This window comes from Moschus berezovskii, chromosome 19 (genome assembly GCF_049115385.1).
Source record: "Moschus berezovskii isolate FMDL1 chromosome 19, NW_MosBer_1.0, whole genome shotgun sequence".
Taxonomy (NCBI): Eukaryota; Metazoa; Chordata; class Mammalia; order Artiodactyla; family Moschidae; genus Moschus; species Moschus berezovskii.
The window spans coordinates 56,793,877-56,810,872 of NC_142478.1; the positions used below are offsets into that span (position 1 = coordinate 56,793,877).

Sequence of the window (16,996 nt, forward strand, 5' to 3'; positions counted from 1 at the left end):
AAAATGTTATTAAAGAGGACAAAGGCTGTTCCAAATTAAAGATGGCTAAAGAGGGACTTTCTTGACGGTCCAGTGATTGAGACTTCACCTTCTACTGCAGGGGGTGCAGGTTCAATACCTGGTTGGGAAGCTAAGATCCCACATGCCTCGTGGCCAAAAAACCAAATCATAAAACAGAAGCAATGTTGTAAAGGCGACCAAAAGGACAACTCATTGCAACGCAGGATCCTGGATGGAAAAATCACTGCAAGAAAGGATGTGGATGGGGATAAGAGCAAAATTGAAAACGTTGTATCAGATAACAGTATTGCATCAATGTCAAATTTCCTGAATTTGATCATTGAACTATGCTTATATAGAGGAATGTGCTTGATTTTAGAAGGAAATCTGCAACTAACGCATATGGTTCAGAGGGAAACACATATTGTCATCCTCACTATTCAGTTTTGGTATCTGCAAATCTGGCCACTTGCTGAGGTCAAACAAGGTGACCCTCTGCCTTAGTTTCAGCTCATGCTGTAAACATCTATCCTTTTCACAGCCTATTAAGCGACTGGGGATGAGGGGACGATGGGGCCCCCTAAGCCACCATCCCCACAGGCCTTCCCCGTTGTCCCAGAGTCAGTAGTGGCACATCGCCATGGTAGAAATGCGCCCAGTGGCACCTGGTTGCCTGTCGGGGGGCTGCTGACACATCCCCCCTGCCACCACCCACCTCCACCTGGAGAGGAGAGAGAGGCGAGGGGCGGAGGGAGGGCAGGGTTTGGGGGTTTTAAAAGCCCTCATATTTTGGGGCTTTTAAAAGTTGGTGATTTCACTATTTAAAATGACCTCCAAGGGTAGCAATGAAGCACTGTCTATAGTGTTCGGAGTACAGGAAGAGTGACATGCCTTACGGGGAACATACATGTGTGTGTTACAAATAAGCAACAGTGCTGCTGTGATAATGTATAAATTCAATGCTATTAAGGTATCTTTAAAAAATATATTTTAAGTAAGGTGTCTTTAGAAAGAAACATGCAGTGAGTTCCCTGGCGGTCCAGTAGTTAGGACTTGGCCTTTCAATGCCCACAGTGGGTGCAGGTTCGATCCCTGGTAGGGGAGCTAAGATCACACATGCTGCCTGGCCAAAAAACCAAAACAGAAGCAGTACTGTAACAAATTCAATAGACTTAAAAAAAAAAGTGATCAGATGCTCACAGGAACCTAACCCCTTTCTCTTAGGAGCAATGGTTCAGCATTCAATTAATTCAGTGTTCTGTAACTATAAAACAACTGTGAATGATAAGAACTGCCTACATAGACATTTCAGTTACTGCTCATGCAACTTTTTCAGATAGGTTGGAAATATCCCAAAATGTTGAATTTTTTTTTTTTCTTTTGCTTAGAGGCTCACCTGACTGGGCCACTGGGAGAAACGCCAGGCAGTTCAGACCCAACAAATACAGACACAAGAGGAGGTGTCCCTTATGAGTATATTTCTGTGTTCACACGCGCACACACGCACACACCCGACGCTGAACGGGGAGGGAGGGTCAAGACGGAAAGAACAGGAGGCATCCAGGTGGGACCTGCTCGGGGGAGGAGGAGGGACAAAGGGAGCGTTTGTCCCCACTCTGGCTCCCGGTGGCGGCCTCTGAGCAGGAGGTGAACCTGGAGCTGGAAGAACAGGAAGTGCTTATTCTCTTAGAGGAAAGTTTCAAAGTGCAGTAACTTCTCTTTAAAAAAAAAAAAGCCTCTTTCCTCCACTTTCTGCCTCCCCACCCCCACCCCGACGAAAGCCCAGCCCCCTGCACACGCTGTCCTTGAGGCTGGGGTAGGACAAGGTCGTGGGGAAGCGCGTAAGGCCAAAGCTCTGAACTGCCCAGCCCCGGGAGGGCTTAGGCATAGTGGCTCCCCGGGGTCAGGGGGTGGTCCCCTCTGTGGTCTAGCTGGTCCTGTAGGCGGGCAAACTCGGCCAGTTCGTTGAGTTCCTGGAACTGTCGGTCTGTCTTATGGCTGACCAGTGAGCGGTAGAAGTGGACGGCAAAGACGATAAAGATCAGGCCGAAGGGGACCATGATGGTGGTGGAGGCGATGGCGGCGGCCTGGCCTGGGGTGATGCCGCCGGTGCTGCTGACGTTGGCGGCCGCCCCACCGGCCGGGGGTTTGCTGGTGGGCCGCAGCTGGCCCGGCTGCTTCTTGAGGGGCAAGAACTTGACCCAGCAGAGCAGCACGACCTCGGCCAGGAAGAGCAGCGTGCCGATGACGGTGGAGAAGGCCCAGGCCAGCTCGATGTGGCGGTGCATGCGCTCATGGGGCGACTCCTTGACCGAGTTGAGGTTGTGCACGTTGCTCACGGCCTCGATGTTGGGCAGGATGCAGGTGCTGATCATGAGCGCGAACAGGTGCACGGCCACCAGAACTGTGGTGCAGGCGCTGAAGGCTATGAGCAGCCCTGGCGGGTAGTCGTGGTCAGCGTCCAGTTGCACCTCCACCATTGCCACCTGCGGGGAAGAGCGGGGAGAGGTGGGCTGAGTGACAAGCACGGTCACGGCTCAGAGGCTCTCCTCCCGTCAGGCTCTGGGACCCTGGGTAAGTCACTCTGAGGCCTCTCTGAGCCTCAGCTTCTGTTATCTGTATAACAGGGATGCTAGAACCACCCACTTCGGGTTGAAAAATGGCAGAACGTACTGGTAAAGAGAATAGGCTTGAGGCCAGGCTGCCTGGATTTGAATCGCAGTTCTGCTACTCTTGAGCTATTTATCCTTGGGAAAGTCACTGAACCTCTCTGAGTTTCAGCATTTTTATTTGTAAAAGAGGGACATCATATCAGTTAATAGGCTCATTTTAACAATTAAATGAGAGTTCCTAGTACTGGGCCTCCCTAGTGGCTCAGACGGTAAAGAATCTGCCTGCAACGCAGGAGACCTGGATTTGATCCCTGAGTCGGGAAGATCCCCTGGAGGAGGAAATGGCAACCCACTCCAGTATCTTGCCTGGAGAATTTCATGGACAAAGAAGTCTGGCAGGCGACAGTCCAGAGAGTCCCAAAGAGATGGACACAACTGAGCAACTAACACTTTCAGTACATGATAAACACCCTCCAAATAGTAGTCACAACAAATGGTTAAAATGGTAAGTTGTACGTAAATTTCACTATGACTAAAAAAATTTACATTAATGAAAAAAGGCACCCTCCCGAGGTTTTTTCTTGCCTTGCTCTGGGCATAAGAAGAGGCGTGGGGTGAAGAGATGAAGGCCCTCCCAAGTCATACCAGGCCCTTTCTGAGAACACAGAGCACCAACCACAAAGGCATCAAGAGAGGCTTCCCAGAAGGGACACGGGCTGTGATAGGGTGCTGCAGTGCAGATCGCAAGCCCTGGGGCCATCTCCTCCTCCGGCCCCAGCGCTGGGCTCAGAGCCCCAGCGATGACGTACTAGCTGCTCTCCAGTTCCTGGAGACCTGTGGATCCGGGGTTACCAGGGGCATGCTCCAGGCCCCGCCACCCACCTCCTCTCACCTGGGCCTTGCAAATCACCCCCATGTAAAGAAGCCAGCTCATCAGATCTGGGCTGGGAGAAGCGGGTGGTGGGCACACTGCCAGGGGCTGCCTGCTGAGGCCAGAGACTGGGGCGCAAGTGCCAATGGCAATACCATTAAGGAGAATGACCCTTTATAAAGGGTTCGCTGTGTATGTGCCAGGCTCAGAAGGGGGAGGTCTGAGGCTAAAATGTACCCACAAGCTCCATACCTGCCCTGATCCCTCCTTACTCCTGGGGAGGGAGTGGGCTCCTTCCTTCCAGCTTTCTTGCCTGTAATACCTGGCCCTGTCTGCTTTCATTTATTGTACCTCCTCAGCCTTCTGAGGCCTGGAAAGGCAGTGTGGGGCAGTGGTTAGGAGCACGGGCTCTGGAGCCAGGCTGCCTGCTTCAAGCCCTGACTCCTCTGCCCTTTATTAGGCTGTGTGACTCTGGCAAGTTCCTTCAACTTTCTGAGCCTCGGTTTCCTCATCTGTAAAAAAAAAGAAAAAAGGGACTATAGGGGCAATTCCCTGGCACTACAGGGTTAGGACTCAGCAATTTCACTGTCAATGTTTGATCCCTGGTCGGGGAACAAAGATCCTGCACGCTGCACAGCATGGCTGAACAAACAAAAACCCAGGGACTTCCCTGGTAGTCCAGTGGCTAAGACTCCACGCTCCCAATGCAGGGGCACTGGGTTTGATCCCTGGTCGGGGAACTAGATTCCAAGTGCCACATGCCAACAGTCTGCATGCTGCTACTAAAGATTCCATGTGTTGCAATGAAGACTGAAGATCTCAAGCACCACAACTAAGACCCAGTGCAGCCAAATAAATAAATATTAAAAAAAAACCCAGAATACTAGTACACAACTCAGAGAGTTGTGAGGACTGAATTAATCCTACATCAAATCCTTGGGCTTCCCTGATAGCTCAACTGGTAAAGAATCTGCCTGCAATGCAGGAGACCCTGGTTTGATTCCTGGGTTGGGAAGATATGCTGAAGAAGGGATAGGTTACCCACTCCAGCATTCTTGGGCTTCCCTTGTGACTCGGTAAAGAATCTGCCTGCAATGTGGGAGATCTGGGTTCGACCCCTGGGTTGGGAAGATCCCCTGGAGAAGGGAAAGGCTACCCACTCCAGTATTCTGGCCTGGAGAACTCCATGGACTGTACAGTCCATGGGGTCTCAAACAGTTGAACCGACTGAGTGACTTTCACTTCACTTCAAATCCTTAGTGCCTGGCCTAGAGTAAACCCTCAATAAAAGGAGCTTTATTAGTATCGTTGTAATTCAGTTTAAAAACTTCACTCCCAATCCCAGCATCTCTGTATGAAAACCCCTGCCTGGGCTGGGTTTCTATCCCCCAACCTGAGCTGAGGACACCAAAGCCAAATTGGCAAGCCTGAGTTTTGGCTCCAGAATCACCCCTGCTTCCCCCTGGGTGACCTTGATCAAGACCCTCCTTCCCTTTGTCCCTGACAAAGGAGGGGACGTGGCAAGACTAAGGTCACCATCTAGAGTTGATTTGGGGTCAGATACTTTGAGAATCTGGTGAAAACACTGGATGTTTCTTAAGACACCCAGGTATATATAGTCATAGGGCTTTTCAGACAATTTCCACAAGATTCGCAGACTTTTGTCTTGGAATTCCCACAACTGATGGTTGTATAAACTTCTCAGCCCAGGAGTTTGTAAAATGTTTTAAGTTCACATAAATCTGGGGCAGTGCGCCATGAGGATTTGGGCCATTTTTAGGATTACTGGTGGCCTAAGGCCAATGCTGAGATTTCTTAGCACTTAGGGCATCAGGGCACGGCGGGTTAAGGGCTGTACCCCGGGCTCCCTGGTCTCTGTCCTTAGGCCTGACCATGCTGGAAAAGGGGGGCACCCCCAGCAGGGCATACCTCCTGCCTCCTCCCCACCACCCAGCACTTCCTCTTCCTGTTTTGGCCTGCTGCCCTGGAAGCTGAAACTGGAGAAAGGACGAGCAGGAAAGCCAGCTGCTTAGTTGCTCTAGGCCCACGGGCTATTGTTTCACTCACTGGAAACATCCAGACCCATCAGGTACATGGGGCCCAGAGCTGGGTGCCTATATGGGGAGGGGAGGGGGGACATGCCAACATATACAGTAACCAATCTGTTCCCTTAAACCTGGTATCTCTATCTCCAGAGAGCCATTAAGAGTAAACTGAGTCCTCCACTTACAAAACTGGCAAGCTCTCAGTGCCACAGGGGTTGTTACAAGGATTCAGTAGATTAATGAATAAAGCCCTTAGCACAAGACCTGGCATGCATACATACATCTATATTACACTTAATAAAGCGTCAGTGATGGATACATGTATATGTATGGCTGAGTCACTCCGCTATGCACCTGAAACTGTCACAACATTGTTAATCGGCTGTGTGTGTGTGTTAGTTGCTCAGTCATGACCAACTCTGCGACCCCATGGACTGTAACCCGCCAGGCTCCTCTGTCCATGGGATTTCCCAGGCAAGAATACTGGAGTGGGTTGCCATTTCCTCCTCTGGGGGATCTTCCCGACTCAGGGACTGAACTCACGTCTCCTGTGTCTCCTGCATTGGCAGGCAGATTCTTTACCACTGAGTCACCTGGGAAGCCCATCAATGATTATTAGCAACACTATTATTACTTTATTAGCAACACTATTATTACATTTTCACAAATGAGGAAACTGAAGCTCAGAGAGGTGAAGTCAGCAGTCCCAAGCGTTATTCTGCTGTTGAGTGGAGGATCTATACTTAAGTGCACTTAGCTCTAAAGCCTGTGTGCAAAGGGGTTAACAGCATTTTCCTCACACCTGCTACTACAGACTGAATGTCTGTGAACACTCTAAATTCATATTTGAAATCCTAACCCCCAAGGTGATAGTGTTAGGAGGTAGGGTCTTTGGGGTGATTAGGTCATGAGGGTGGTGCCCTTGCAATAGGATTAGCGCCCTTATAAAAGAAAACCCCCAGAGACCCCCTCACCACTCTTGCCCTGTGAGAACACAGCGAGTAGTAAGACAGTGTCTATGAACTAGCAAGTCAGCCCCTTACCAGACGCTGCATTTGTTGGCACCTTGATCTTAGACTTGTAGCCTCCTGAACGGTGAGAAATAAATATCTGTTGTTTATAAGCCACCCAGGCTGTGGTATTCTGTTTTAGCAGCCCAGACAGACTAAGACAATCACCAAGGAGATTAAATGAGGTCTTGACATGTGTTTAACAAAGGGCCAGCCCACAGAAGGTACTCAATAAATCTCGGTTAAAAAGAAAAACACAGGGCTTAAAGTGGAAGACGAATAGCTCCTGGATGCCCTCAGCTGAGGCTGGTGAGAGCTGACCCCATGTTCTGTCCCCTAGGGAGGGTGAGGGGCTCAGACGCCCCACTCTGGACCCAGTCTGCCTCTTTCTAAGGCTGCCCCTGCTAGAAACCCTGGGTAGAAGGAGAATGTGTGCCCAAAGCACAGCTGACCACCACAGCGGAACAGGGACAACACTTGCCACAACATTTGTCATGCCCCAGAGCCAGAACACTGCAGCTGTTGGGACACACCTGGCCAGGGGACTTCAGAACTTCCCCTGAGGTCCTAAGCCGGGAGGAGGGGGTTAGGTAGGCTGGGCAGCTCAGCGTGCGAACTGAGCTCCTTCAAGGAGGAGGATGGGCTCCAGAAGAAACCCCATCAACCGTGCTGGACCCTATAGTTCCTGGAACTTGACCACACCAGCTGGCTCTAGGTACTGTCCCCACCTGGGGGACCAAGCTCCATGTCCTGGCGCTGTGGGAAGGGATGGCTGACACAGATCAGGTCTCCTGACGAGAACTGTTCACAAGCAGAAAAACGACTGCTTTTTTCAGAATGTGTCCCACTTGGGAAATCTCCCCAAGAATAGGGAGGGTAAAGCCAGGAGGGCCTCGTGGAATCTGGCAGGCGACTCCCAGGGCCCCAGCTGAGTCCCAGAGAGATCAAATCAGATCAGATTGCAAGCAGCTTCGAAAGGTAAATATAGCCAGAGTGCTGGGCCGTTAACCCAAAATAAACAGCTCCCAGCCAGCCACAGGCCTGCTTAAACCTGGACACATGAGTCCTAAAGGGTAAGGAGGGGCGAGGGACCACCAGCCCCATGTCACTCTGGTCTGTAGACCTCCAATGCCTCCCTCCCCCACCCCCCACGGGGACATCAAACCTCATGCATGGGCTAAGAAAAGGTGCCTGTGATCCCAAGAAGGGTAGGGGCTGGCTGGCTTTGCTGGGTGTCTGCCCACCACACCCGGATACCAACCACCTCTCCTCACTTCTGCTGGGCTCCCTGGAGAACGCTTGCCACCTGGCGTCTAGAAGGCTGGGCCCCTCTGAGGCAGCCCTCCCATGCCTGGCTCGACCCGGGCGCCCAACAGCTGGGAGACATAACTCTGCCTTCCCCAGCCTGCACTTCTCCTGATCACTCGGGCCGCTAAGCCACAGTCACCCTGGGTCACCCAGGGCCGTCTGAGCCTGCGGCCCCCACCTCAGATGCAAACCATCTATTAAGAGAGGATTGAGGGCTCCTCTAAGAGTTTACAAACTTTTCTGACCACTACAGTGCAGTATTCCAAAGGTTTCCATAAATAGACACATACCCACTTATAAAAGAAACAAGTTTCCCCAAACAATAATTATCTTTAAAGCATGCTAATCCAGTCTACTCTTACAACATGTGACGCATGCAGCTGCTTTCTATTTCATTCCACTCTTCTTCCAATAAAAAATTAAAATGCTGGTTGCGACTCACTTCTTGTCACGAGTCACTAACAGGCTGAAGCTGCAGGAGGGGGCAGAGAACAGGTCTAGTCTTTCTGTTCATCCGGCTAATTTTGAGCACCTCCAGTCTCTGTCTCCCAAGTTACCTCTGTTCCAGGGCGCTCCAAGTGAGGATGGGGCCATTCATTCAATCATGAACATTTTTTTTTTTCTTTGGTGGTGCTGCGAGGCTTATGGGACGTCAGTTCACTGATCGGGGATCGAACCTGCACCCTGAGTAGTGCAAGAGCCAAGTCCTAACGAATGGACTGCCAGGGAATTGCCCTTATGAACTTTTTCTGAGAACTTACTATGTGCCTGGAGGATCTTGTGGCTCTGCTGGAGACCAAGAAAGCAGGAAGACAGACGGAAGAATCCCTGCCCCAGGGAGGATGACAGGCACTGAAGGTGTAGGCAGGTATTTTCAGATGGTGATAAGCGTCTGTCCACCGAGGCTCCTCCACCACTGCACTTGCCAAACACGTTCTGCAGATGTAACGACATGTCCAGTTTCCTCCCCTCTACTTTCCTGCTTCTCTAGCTTCCCCACACTTCCCTTGTCCCTCTAGGGGCCTCAGGAAATGAATGTTAAAGGAATAAATGAAGGTCAGAATTGACCCAGGGTCTCTAAAAGTGCCTGAAGACAATCCTCTGTGATCCATTGGAAACCAGACCACCACAGGAGAGCTCTCATGACATTCCTTTTTTAGCTCATCCTTTAAATTTTTCAATATTGTGTTTTTACTTACTTCAGTTCCCCAACCAGGGACTGAACCTGGGCCCTGGCAGTGAAAGTGCTGAGTCCTAACCACTGGACCACCAGGGAAGTTCTATGTACCTTAAAATAATTCGTTTATTTTTTTAATTTTTATTTTTTGGCCATGCTGTGTGACTTGAGGGATCTTAGTTCCCCAACCAGGGCTCAAACCCACAACCCCTGCAGTGGAAGCACAGGGTCTTAAGCACTGGCTCGCCTATGTACCTTTTAATACTCACACTTTATTAGCACTCATATCATACATTACCATATATCTATGTACGAATGCTGAGTCTAATGTTGACAATATTCTGAGTGGGGTGTGCCCTCAAAGCGTTGTTGGAGACCACGGCCTAGACCAGAGGGCGCCAAACTGGCCTGCAATGTACTTTCTGCAAATGAAGTTCTATTAGCACACAGCCACGCTCACTCACTCACCTAAGGTCTATGGCTGCTTTCAAGCTAGAAGAACAGAACTGAGTACAGGTTTCCCCCTGTAATGTATCTCTGAAACCATTCATGAGCTGAAATGGCCTAAAGGGACGGAGCAATTACCATAGGAGATACCTTGCTAACATATGCACAAATAAACTGAGATTAAAGCACTGATGCTCACAGACACAGCTCAGCACTCTGACAGCTTGATGCCGAGATGCTGAGTGTGATTCCCAGGAAAGGAGCTTGGTGGTATCAGTCTTACCCCTCAGGGCATATGCTGCCTCTATAACCGCTAGCTGCAAACCAAATGCTGCATGCTATTTTCGACTTTCACCATTTTTTGGTAAAAGTAAAAATTCTCTTTGGGTTTCTTTCGGGCTAGCGAAAACAGGTACAAATGCAGGTCTTCTGTAAAATCAAGGAGGTGTAAAGTGAACTTGTGAAAGGTAGGGGGGGACACCTGTAGTTACCACTGAACTGCGTGGCCAGCAAAGCTGAAAACATTTACTTCACAGAAAAAGGTGGCCCATTATTGGGTTAGATCAATGCTCCTAAAAAGGAATGTCAAACCATGGTCCCAGAGGATTCTCCTCTGAAGAGTTTGTGGTTCTATCAGTTTGGGGCATTCCCTTCTGGGAAGCATATTAAAGGCCCCCTGAGAAGAAGTTCCACCAGAGAGAAACTTGCTCTTGTTTAAATTTTCTCAGAAGTTTTAGGGCTTCCCTGGTGGTCCAGTGGGTAAACCTCTGTGCTTCCACTGCAGGGAACGTTGGTTCAAGCCCAGGTTGGGGGACTAAGATCCCCCATGCTGCACAGCCTGGCCAAGAAATTTAAAAAGTGCAACCTGTCACAGTTTTTATTAATAGTATTAATTAATTTTTTATTGGTAGCACTACGTCCTTGGACTGCAAGGAGATCCAACCAGTCCATTCTAAAGGAAATCAGTCCTGAATATTCATTCACTGGAAGGACTGATGCTGAAGCTGAAACTCCAATATTTTGGCACCTGATGTGAAGAGCTGACTCACTGGAAAAGACCCTGATACTGGGAAAGACTGAAGGCGGGAGGAGAAGGGGACAACAGAGGATGAGATGGTTGGATGGCATCACCGACTCAATGGACATGAGTTTGACTAAGCTCCAGGAGCTGGTGATGGACAGGGAAGCCTGGTGTGCTTCAGTCCATAGGGTCACAAAGAGTTGGACACGACTGTGCGATTGAACTGAATGTGGCATGTGGGACCTTAGTTCCCTGGCCAGGGATCGAACCTGCATCCCCTGCAGAAGGGCGGAGTCTTAACCACCAGGGACTCCCCATAAACTGTCACAGTTTTATTTCTCCAAGGGAACTCCTTCCCAACACTGATTATCACAGTGTCACCTTGGGAAACCCTACAACTCTCCTTCACCAGCCCCGGACCCAGAAACCAGCAGAGCTCAACACAGACCCTGGCTGAAAACCCCAGACACGTGCACAGGCACTTGTGAAGTTTTCCAAAAGGCTTCTCAGCTAGGCAGGGAGTGCCTTTCCCTTGGGGCATTTAACAAAATTCCATTTATACCGACTCAGCGTACAGAAGGATCCATCTGTAAGACTTCGAAGACCCAGTTTTCAGCCAGCTACATGGGACATGGCAAGAGGGTGATTGAGTGGAAAAGGCTCCAAGTCAGACAGACCATGGCTTGAAATCTACTAGCTGGATGATTGCGACCTTGGTGAGCCTTTTAGTTTCCTCACCTACAGTACATACCTTTAAGGACTGTTCTGAGGGTTAAAAAAATGAATGGAAAAAAAAAAAAGGTCCAGGCTCATGCCTGGTGTTCAGTAAATAGTAACATCATCAACATTATTCAAGAATTCATCATGGGACTTCCCTGGTGGTCTAGCAGTTAAGAATCGGCCTTCCAATGCAGGAGACTCGGGTTTAATCCCTGGTCAGGGGACTGAGACCCCACGTGGTGTACTGCAACGAACACCCAACTCAGCCAAATATAAATAAATGAATAAACATATTAAAAAAATTCATCATGGAACTCTTTTGCTCCAAAATCTTCCCTGGCTCCCCACTGCCTATATCAGAAGACCTTGCACTGTCTAGTCTGGAAAGAGTCACCTTCCTCTACTGTTCCCGGACATGACTTCAACTCCAGCCCCACCAGACTCTCTGCCTTTCCTTCCCTGAGACCTTATCATTTCTCATCCCTGTAACTTTGCTCCCGATGCTTCCTCTGATAGAGGGTTCTTTCTCAACTCTACTCTACCACCCATAAGGCTTAGCTGGAATCACATTCTTCTAAACCAGTTGCTGCTGCTGCTAAGTCACTTCAGTCGTGTCCGACTCTGTGTGACCCCATAGACGGAAGCCCACTGGGCTCCCCCTTCCCTGGGATTCTCCAGGCAAGAACACTGGAGTGGGTTGCCATTTCCTTCTCCAATGTGTGAAAGTGAAAAGTGAAAGTGAAGTCACTCAGTCGTGTCCGACCCTTAGTGACCCCATGGACTGCAGCCTACCAGGCTCCTCCATCCATGGGATTTTCTAGGCAAGAGTACTGGAGTAGCTTGCCATTGCCTTCTCCTTCTAAACCAGTTAACTCTCATAAAAGCAGTCCCAGGAATTTCCTAGCAGTTTCAATGCCTTGGGCCTGGAGTTCAATCCCTGGTCAGGAAACTAGGATCCTGCATACTGATTGACCAAAAAAAAGTAGTCTCAACATTATGGGAACAAGGGTGAGTGAGTTGCTGTCACACCTGGACCACGTATATTTTAAGTGCTTTGCAGATACAAATGAACCGTCACAATGAGCCATTGAGGTTGGTTATTGCTATTACTCCCATTTCACAGCTGAGGAAACTGAGGCCCAGACACATTAAGCAACTTCCCCAGCATCTCACAGTTCTAAGCGGCAGAGCAGGGATCTGCATCCCACTCAAGCAGTCTGGCTCCAGGGTCCCTGTTCTTTACTTCACTCTACAATACTCGAGCCTCCCGACTCAGTCCTTCCATCATTCTCCCTGGTGCTTCATCTCCCACAACAGTAGGGCCACACCACAGTCACAGGGCCTGGAAGCTTCCCAGCCAGGTAACCTCAGATAAGTCATTCACTGGGCACTTACCCTCACTCCCCATTCTGAAGCTCACAAGAGATGGTTCAAGGAGGGTACTCAGCAGGTGTCAACCTATTCCAAGATCCCAATCAATAGTGGTAATATTTACCACGAGTACTTAGCACCATGAGGAGTTAATACTAACTTCTTACTCATCTCCAGGCCCCCTGAACTCCCGACATGTCACAGAGGCTCAATAAAATCTTATGATTTGAGCCCTTCCTTCCAACTCATTTTCAGAGAAATGCCAAGCTGCTTCTGAGCCCGCTCTGGAACCTAGGAACAAAAGGGTGGTGGTGAGCAGAGAACTTGAGGAGGCAGATAATCCAAAAATAATTGATCCCAGGTCATGGAAAGCATTTTGTTTACGGCAACAGGCTGACCTTCCCAATTATCTTCTGCTTAGGCTAATATTACAGGCTGCCCTCCCCAGGAAACCAAGATTGCTGTGTGTGCGTGCATGCACTCGCCATAGCCCCAGGAGACAGGACAAGGCTGAGGCTGGCTGCCTCTTGCTGAGAGGTAAACTGAGGCAGGGGTGGCCTGAATCACGGTACCCTAGGCTCAAGAAGCACCTGCAGGCTGCTGATCCTCTTCTACATCCTGGGCCCTTGGTTTTGGAGTCTGAATGCTGAACCCAGACAAGGTGTGCTATTTCCAGAAGCTCCATCAGGAGTGGGATGCTTGTCTGTAGACCAGAGAGGGCCCACCTAAGGGTCCAAGCGAACCTTGTAAGGACTCTTCATGCAAGTCCATGGGGGAGCAGGATATGTATTTCCTGAGAAAACTGCCCCCAGAGAGTAAAGGCACTTGCCTAAGGTCCCACTGCCTATCTCCCCAGCACATCAGGGTAGCTGTCTAGGCCTTTCCACCCAGGAAAGGGGAGTCTCTCCATGCCCTCCAGGCTCCTGGGAGACCTTCCCTTGATCTCACCTTGTGTGTGGCTGAGTCTGGCAACTTCACCAACTCTCTACCCCTTGGAAATCAAAAGTCACATCATATCACTTCTTCTGGGTTTCCCAGTCCCTCAGAAGGAAGCCCTCTAGGGGCAGGAAGTTGGTTGTGCTGACTCACAGGCCAAGGGAGAGTAGTCCAGGAAACCTGCTCACTCCGTTTCCATGGCACCTGGCTGCATGGCACCCCTTCCTCTCCGAGGCTCATTCACAAGGCTGGGTGCCTGCGGTGGGGGCAGGGTGCAGGCAGACCTGCCCTGTTGAGCCCTTCTCTCCACCCCAACCCCATCTCTCCCCCTTGTTTGCAGACTCATGGCAGATGCAGTTAAGTGCCTTCCCAGAATGGAAGTGGGCACGGGATTCAGCCTTCCCTGCTGGCAGAACTTGGGGGATTTCATCGCTGGAGCCAGGAATCCTTCTCCACCCCAGTTGGGTAGCATAAAGGTCCCCAAGAGACAGTCTGGTTGAGTCAAGGCCCACCAAGTGCCACCGGCCGCCCCTGCAGCCTGACTTCCCCACACTGTTCTTAGCAAGAGGAAGAGGGAGGTGACATCTGATCAGAAGGCCCGGCTTCTAAGAGACAACTTAAGAAGGCAGAAAAGCTTCACCTGTTGTCTCCTCACTGCTCCTGGCGTGGGAAGGGGCCTGGGCAGCTACAAATTTACCACCCCAAGAAAAATGGGAACAGGCATCCCACCATCTGAAACACTTCACTGCTCTGAAGAGCTGACAGCCGCTGGTGTCACTCCCTTCCCCCTAACTGTAACATTTTATTTTGCTCAAGAGAAGTTTTTCTGCTCTATTTCTCATTCCCTACAAGGCCTGGTCCTAAGAGGTCCCTGGCAGGACGGGGCTCGGAGCTCCATACACCACAAATTGCATAAGTGTCCAAGAGAGTTCTGCATACCAGCCAACCTGGGTTCAAATCCTGCTCCAGCAAGAGAGCTGTGTGGCCTTGGGAAGGTCCCACACCAAAATTACCTCCAAGTGCAGTGGAGGACTTACTGTGTCAGTTAGGGCACCTACACAGTGCAAAGCACCTGGTGGGTGCTTGGCTAAGTGTCAGTTGTTCCTAGGATTTGGGGCTGATGGAACAGAATCCTTTCCTATAGGCCTAAACTAAAAACTAGAGTGACACTTCTTACAAACACACACATTCTATCCTTTCCTCTCAAAGGCTTCCTTGATTAAATTCTTTTTTCAAAGAAAAAATTATTTATTTGGCTGCACCACATCTTAATTGTGGCACACGAACTCTTAGTTGCAGCATGTGGGATCCCTGACCAGGGATCAAACCTAGGGCCCCTGCATTGGGAGAGTGGAGTCTTAGCCACTGGACCACCAGGGAAGTCCTTGAGTAAATGCTTAAAGTCAGAGAAACTCCTGAGAAGCAGCCTTCATTCACCAATTGAGGAATCAATCAAGGCCCATAGAGGGATTTGTCTGAGGTTGCACAGGCAGCAGCAAGGGCAGACCCAGGAAAGCGCGTCCCCTACCTCAGACAGCTGGTCTTGCCACCATGGCCCAGGGTACTCTGGGCCTGCTTAGAGCTTCTAAAAAGTTCTCACTCCCTTGCATCACCCGCAAGTTTGTGGAGCCCAGGGAGAGTCCCAGACACACTCCCTTCCCAAGAAAACTCAAAGGGTGCAGCCACTCCCTCCCCCAAGGTCAAGAGCTTAGCTCACTCACCAGTGAGGCAAGAGTGCTCTGGGCTAAAAACCTTGGGGGCGGGGGCAGACCCCAACCATGCAGGCTGAGGTCAGGACTTGTTCTGTGGCTGTCCTGGGAAACTCCAGGATTCCCAGCCTGAAGGCATCCTCAGAGTCACTTCTCAGCCCAACCTGCAGCCTCACCTACCCCACCTGTCAGAGGCTGGTTCTCACTCCAACCCAGCGCACACGGAGGGGGGGGGGCGGATGGGGGAAACTAAGCCTACCCCCAACATCAAGAAAGAGCCCATTCAATGGGAACATGTCCCACCCTCCTCCCCCACACCCAGTGACTCAGTGGCAAGTTTCTGGAGCAGAAACTGAGGGTGGGGAGTGGTTGTCAAACCCCTAGCCTGAGGCCCTCGGAAAATACAATAGGAGAAAGCGTATCAGGAAATCCCCTCTGCTAGATAATAAAAGAAGCTGGCCAATTCCTTCTGGCCTCAAGTGTGGGGGCACTAGGGAGATGGCTCAGGGGTTCTTCTCCTCCCAACCTCCTGACACCTGCTCCCAAAGAGATCAGACTGCTTATGTCAATTTCCCTTCCACTTCAACATGCATGGGACTCCTTACATCTATGTCGAGCATCCTGCTGTTTCTCCCTCCTCGCCGCATCAAGCGCATTGCCCATCTGAGCTCCCCAACCCTGGACATTTGTATGATACCCAGGCTCCCACTACGGGTGTCACTTGTTGCCCACCTCTCATGTCCAGCACCTCCGGCCCTCCCATCGTCCACGACAGCTTTCTCCCAGCTCTTCCCTTCACCCCCAGACCCTCTAGCCCTCCCAGTCAGCTCCCCTGTGCGCCCCGTCGGGGCTGTGGGAGGCAGCGGCCAGGACCTGAGAGGGGGCAGGGCAAGGCGGCCCGAGCTCACCATGGCGAAGCCGGAGAGCAGAGCCGAAGTCCGGCTGGAGGCTTTGAGCTTGGCGCGGCTCAAGTAGAGTTTGCGCCAGGACAGCGCCTGCATCGAGTGCTCGTTGAGGCTCATCACCTCGGAGTAACTTTGGCCGATCCAGTCCGGGTAGGTGACGGCGGGCGGCGGTGGCGGCGACCCCGGGGGCTCCCCGTCCCCGCTGCGGCGGCGGCTCCGGCGGCTGCCGCTGGTGCTGTTGCCGCCGCTGAGGGGAAGCTCGGGGCTGCTGCTGCTCGGGGGCGGGGCGGGCTCCGGATGCATGGAGCACGCTGCAAAGGCGCGGGCCGGCCCGGGCGCCTGCTAGGGCAGCGGCCCCCACCCCGCGCCGCACCTCCGCCTCCGCTTGAGGAAGCCGCCGCCTGGCCCCAGCGCGGGTCCGGCCTCAGCCGGCCGGCCGCCAGAAACAAACAGCTCGAAGAAGCGACTACAGTATAAACTTACAGGCCCGCTGCGCCGCTTGCAAAAGCCCAGGGCAGCAGAGACAAGAGCCTTCGCTCAAGCAAGCGTCCCGGATCCCCGGGCCCGGACCCTCGGCGAGCGACACGATTGGCCGCAGCCGGGGCTGATTTGAATGCGCCACGCCCATCGGAGGTGGGCGTGGCCATCGTGAGTCATGTGATTCGTCCCATCGGACGGTACCGCCCACAGTCCCTGGCCGGGCGCCGTCAGCGCCCGCGCCTCTTCCTGGAAGCGCTTCAGCCCCCGGGCCTCTCTCTGTTCCTGCTGCCGGCGCCTCCCATCTCCGCAGCTGCTCTTATGGCCCTTCTCCCAGAGCTCGGACTCCTGGGTCGGGCCACCTGAATTCACCTCTGGTCGCTTCCT

At 51.5% G+C, this 16,996-nt stretch overlaps 1 protein-coding gene across 1 annotated transcript; it reads right to left on the reverse strand.

The window, feature by feature from the left end:
- Positions 1–1,461: 1,461 nt before the first annotated feature.
- LOC129542715 (calcium release-activated calcium channel protein 1) lies at positions 1,462–16,725 on the reverse strand. Its single transcript, XM_055405383.2, has 2 exons — positions 16,136–16,725; positions 1,462–2,486 (listed from the first exon to the last, which is right to left on the reverse strand). The coding sequence occupies exons 1-2, from the start codon at positions 16,433–16,435 to the stop codon at positions 1,881–1,883; spliced, it is 906 nt and encodes a 301-aa protein (XP_055261358.1). The 5' UTR covers positions 16,436–16,725; the 3' UTR covers positions 1,462–1,880.
- Between the last annotated feature and the right edge of the window lie 271 nt (positions 16,726–16,996).